Consider the following 3,865-nt stretch of genomic DNA (forward strand, 5'->3'; position numbering starts at 1 on the left):
CGCAAAAATTACGATTTCATTCACCAGAAACAATTTCTTATAATGTCCGGATTTTTTTAATTATTTGTACTCCATATTTTGTATGTTATAATTTTGGAATAGTGGATAAAATTAATCAATACTGAAAATATAACTAGGAATTAAAAACACAGTCTGAGTTTAATACCAGAAGTACTTTTGGGTTTTCCTGAAAATCAGAATCAAAATGTTTAACAGAAAGTCTGCTCTAACTTATTATCGCCCAATATATTTCTCAAATTGCATGTAATCTCATTGAAAGAAGGTCGGGCAGCAGCTTCTTGATTCCATAATTGTTGTATGAGTTCAATCATCATCTCCTCCAAGTATGTTTCAGCCTTGGCAATTGATGGCCTTAATCCATTTTCTGCAACTTCCAAAGCTATCTTTGAAGGACCATAATCTGTATCGATGTATGGATATTCACCAGTCACTAGTTCATTCAATATTACACCAAAACTATAGACATCACATTTTTCGTCATAAGCACGGCAACTAATAACCTCAGGTGCCATATAAATAAATGTACCTGAAACAATTAAGTCATGATTAGCCTCATGAAATTAATTCAGCTAGGGGATCAAAACTTTATTTTCAGGTACCTGTTTCCCCGGTCAGTGCCTTTTCTCCATCACTCAAGAAGCGGGCATGCCCAAAATCAGCTACTCTCACGTGTAACGCATCATCCAGGAAAATGTTACTCGGCTTCAAATCACGATGAACAATCTTTGGCTTGCTTTCGTGGAGATACTGCATTGCTTGAGCAACCTCCAATGCTTTTGCAAGTCTATCCTTCAATGGTGGAAGAGGGATCGTTCTTTCCTTATGCCTTTTCCCCGAACCATGGAGCCAATCTTTTAGATTCATTTTCAGGAATTCGGTCACGATCCAACATTTATCTGGAGGATCAAGGCACGCCCCCATGAGTTGCAGCACGAAAGGGTGGCGTTGGATGGACAGTGTTTCCACCTCTTGTGCGAAGAAGCTGACTCCGCTGTCGTTTGATTGGAAGAAATCAGGGTACATGCACTTTACCGCAACGTCAATTCCCCTCCATCTTCCTTTATAAATGTCAGCAGTGGTGCCTTGAGCTGATAAGTGGTGCATTTCAATCTGCTTCGATCACATTTGCATACTCATGAACTCAATCTCTGTTAGAATTGCAAAAAAATTAGTAGTAGCTAGAGTAAAAAATGAACCTCTAGAGGATGGATGTACCATCCGTTAATCTTTGCTTGATTTACAAGGGCAGCAAGATGGGGATGGGGAGCTTGTCCTGAAGAATGAGAGGGGGAAAGCGAGAAATATTCCTGATCTTTGTGTTTGTTGAGTATGAGATTCAAGAAACCATTGTCTTGTGCCACTTGAAGACAGTATTTTAGGAAGCTTTGTGTTCTTTCTAGCCTCATCTTGTACATGCTCTTTAGCTCTTTCTCCTTTGCCAGCTCCTTGTTTATATCTTCCAACTTAAAATGTTAATTGAGTTCATAAGCTATGTATCAATTTCCCGGCCCGTAAGAAGAAACAAATTAAGTTACATGCCATATTAACGTACAATTGGATACATACTTGTGGGAGGTGGTAGAGCTTGGTTGTCCCACGGGGAATGTGGTTTGTAGCAGCTGGCCCCATGATGATACAGTCACTCAATCTTCTGCAAAAGCCGGTGGTGGTCCTCCTCCTCCTTGGGTTGGAAGTGGAAGCATTGCTTGGACTAAATGGGATCGCCTTCTTTTCTTGTGTTGTCTCTTCGGCATTCATGATCGATGCTTAATTAATTTTATTTATGTTCAAGAAGAAGAGATTATATGTATATGTTAAACTCAATGAGTATAGTACTCGGATCTTGGTTGGGAGGCGGAAATTCTGATGAATAATCGTTCCTTACTCTCTCGGCCAAGTGAATTGATGCGACACACCGAGTTACATTAATAATGCGTCATGTTGTGTAATTGAATCTTCACAAAACTTGTATTTTTTTTTAATATATAGTGACAAATTAATCAACAAAGTGTCAAATTTGACGATGTTGCCGAGGGTTACGTTGAGTGCACACCTCAGTATCAAATTAATCAACAATACAAGGAGGAAACAACCAATGGTTGGCGGATATTTCAAGATATATATTTTAAACTTTTATAATTTATGTTAGCCCGAGATTTACCAAGTGCACATCAAATAACAGCAGTTGTGGATTCTCACGTCATAAAAAAAATCCTAACATTTAACTAAATATGGTCAAACTTGCACAATTATTTGAAGAAAATTAGCAAACGAAAGAGAATAAATAAATTAGAGCATTACAAAAATTCGAAAATATTAAAATAAACCAAGCGAGACTAGGAATGAAAATGAGTCAAGTTTGGGTAGGATTACATATCCTGTAACGTCCCAGATTCGACGACTGTCTACACTGTACCAAGACGAGTCTTTCCAGCGTGCTTATGTCCTCACTCACACGCACCATAGGAAACTTCCCAGGGGTCACCCATCCTAAATTGCTCCAAGTCAAGCACGCTTAACTTTGGAGTTCTTATATGATGATCTACCGAAAAGAAGATTGTTAGACATGAATTTTATTGTGGTGATGATAAACTAAAACCAGCAGACCAGAACAATAGACTAATTTATCAGAAGCTACTGGTCTGATAAAACTAAACCAGTAGAAAGGATAGTAATACAAAATCAGTAGAGGACGTTTTCTAACGTTGCTACCTTTAATGTTACCGTTAAAGAGTTCCTAGTACTAGTATTAATTGCAGCATTAAATACTATACGGAGTCATTTAATGCATTTTACCCAATTAAGTATGAAACAAGACTGATTGTTTTATAGCTTTTCTGCATGAACTTCTTTTGGTAATAAAGCTGATTGTATCAGTTATCTGAAGACATCCTCTGATTGTGAACGTTGAACTCAGTCGTTTATATATACTTGGATCAAATCCTTATACGACAACTCTCGCTTCGCATAATATTATCTTTCAAGGAACAAAACTATTTTCATCTTATCAGACTTATCTCGAAATTCCTTGAGTACTTAAAGTTCAACACAAAGAAAAGTAGCACACGCTTCATAGCAAATATCTGATCTTTCGAAGATCATCTTGTGCTACTGATTCTTATACTCTTCACAATCTTTACATCATCTATACTTTATCGAGAAGAGTTTGTAATCTGAAAAGAGTCTTTTCAGAACTTTGTGTTTCGTATTTTTGTGAGTTGAGAAACTAAGAGTTTCAGTAGGCCGAAGTGTAAGTCCTTCTGAAGTGGGTGTGTACAAGAGTTGTACTGTAATATCCAAAGTTTTTTAGTTATACCTTATGGAAACAGAAGATGGGGAGACGTAGAAGAGTTTATCTTCGAACTTTCATAAACAACTGCTGCCTACTGTTTATTGTCTTTCAACTATTTCATCAGATTGTTTCCGCACGTTTTATTGTAATCAGGTGAAAGTTTACGTACAAGATAAACTACTATCCCTAACAGGATTTTAGTACCTCATCAAGAAAAGAAAGAAAAATGAGTAGAGTTTATTTACCCACCCCTCTAAACTCAACTTCGATCCTCAACAATTGGTATCAGAGCAGGTTATTCTTGTTCGTGAAAAACTACAACAAATGGCACACTTCAACAAGATCCCTATGTTCTCTAAGGAAGATTTCGATGACTGGAAGATCAGAATGCAAGCTCATCTTGCAGCACAAGACGATGACATGTGGTATGTCATCACAGATGGTCCACTGAAAATTTTAAAGCCTAATACAGCTGTCGCTGTTACTGAGGGTGCACCACAGATGGTTGAAAAATCAAGAAGTGAATGGACCAGTGAAGATAAGAAGAAGGCC

The 3,865-nt window shown here is 37.5% G+C and overlaps 1 protein-coding gene across 1 annotated transcript; it reads right to left on the minus strand.

Annotated features, from left to right (window-relative positions):
* LOC140814630 (serine/threonine-protein kinase STY46-like) lies at positions 1-2,158 on the minus strand. Its single transcript, XM_073173671.1, has 4 exons — positions 1,588-2,158; positions 1,218-1,484; positions 621-1,131; positions 1-421 (listed from the first exon to the last, which is right to left on the minus strand). The coding sequence occupies exons 1-4, from the start codon at positions 1,777-1,779 to the stop codon at positions 210-212; spliced, it is 1,182 nt and encodes a 393-aa protein (XP_073029772.1). The 5' UTR covers positions 1,780-2,158; the 3' UTR covers positions 1-209.
* Positions 2,159-3,865: the final 1,707 nt, after the last annotated feature.

This window comes from Primulina eburnea, chromosome 15, assembly GCF_022965805.1.
Source record: "Primulina eburnea isolate SZY01 chromosome 15, ASM2296580v1, whole genome shotgun sequence".
Lineage (NCBI taxonomy): Eukaryota > Viridiplantae > Streptophyta > Magnoliopsida > Lamiales > Gesneriaceae > Primulina > Primulina eburnea.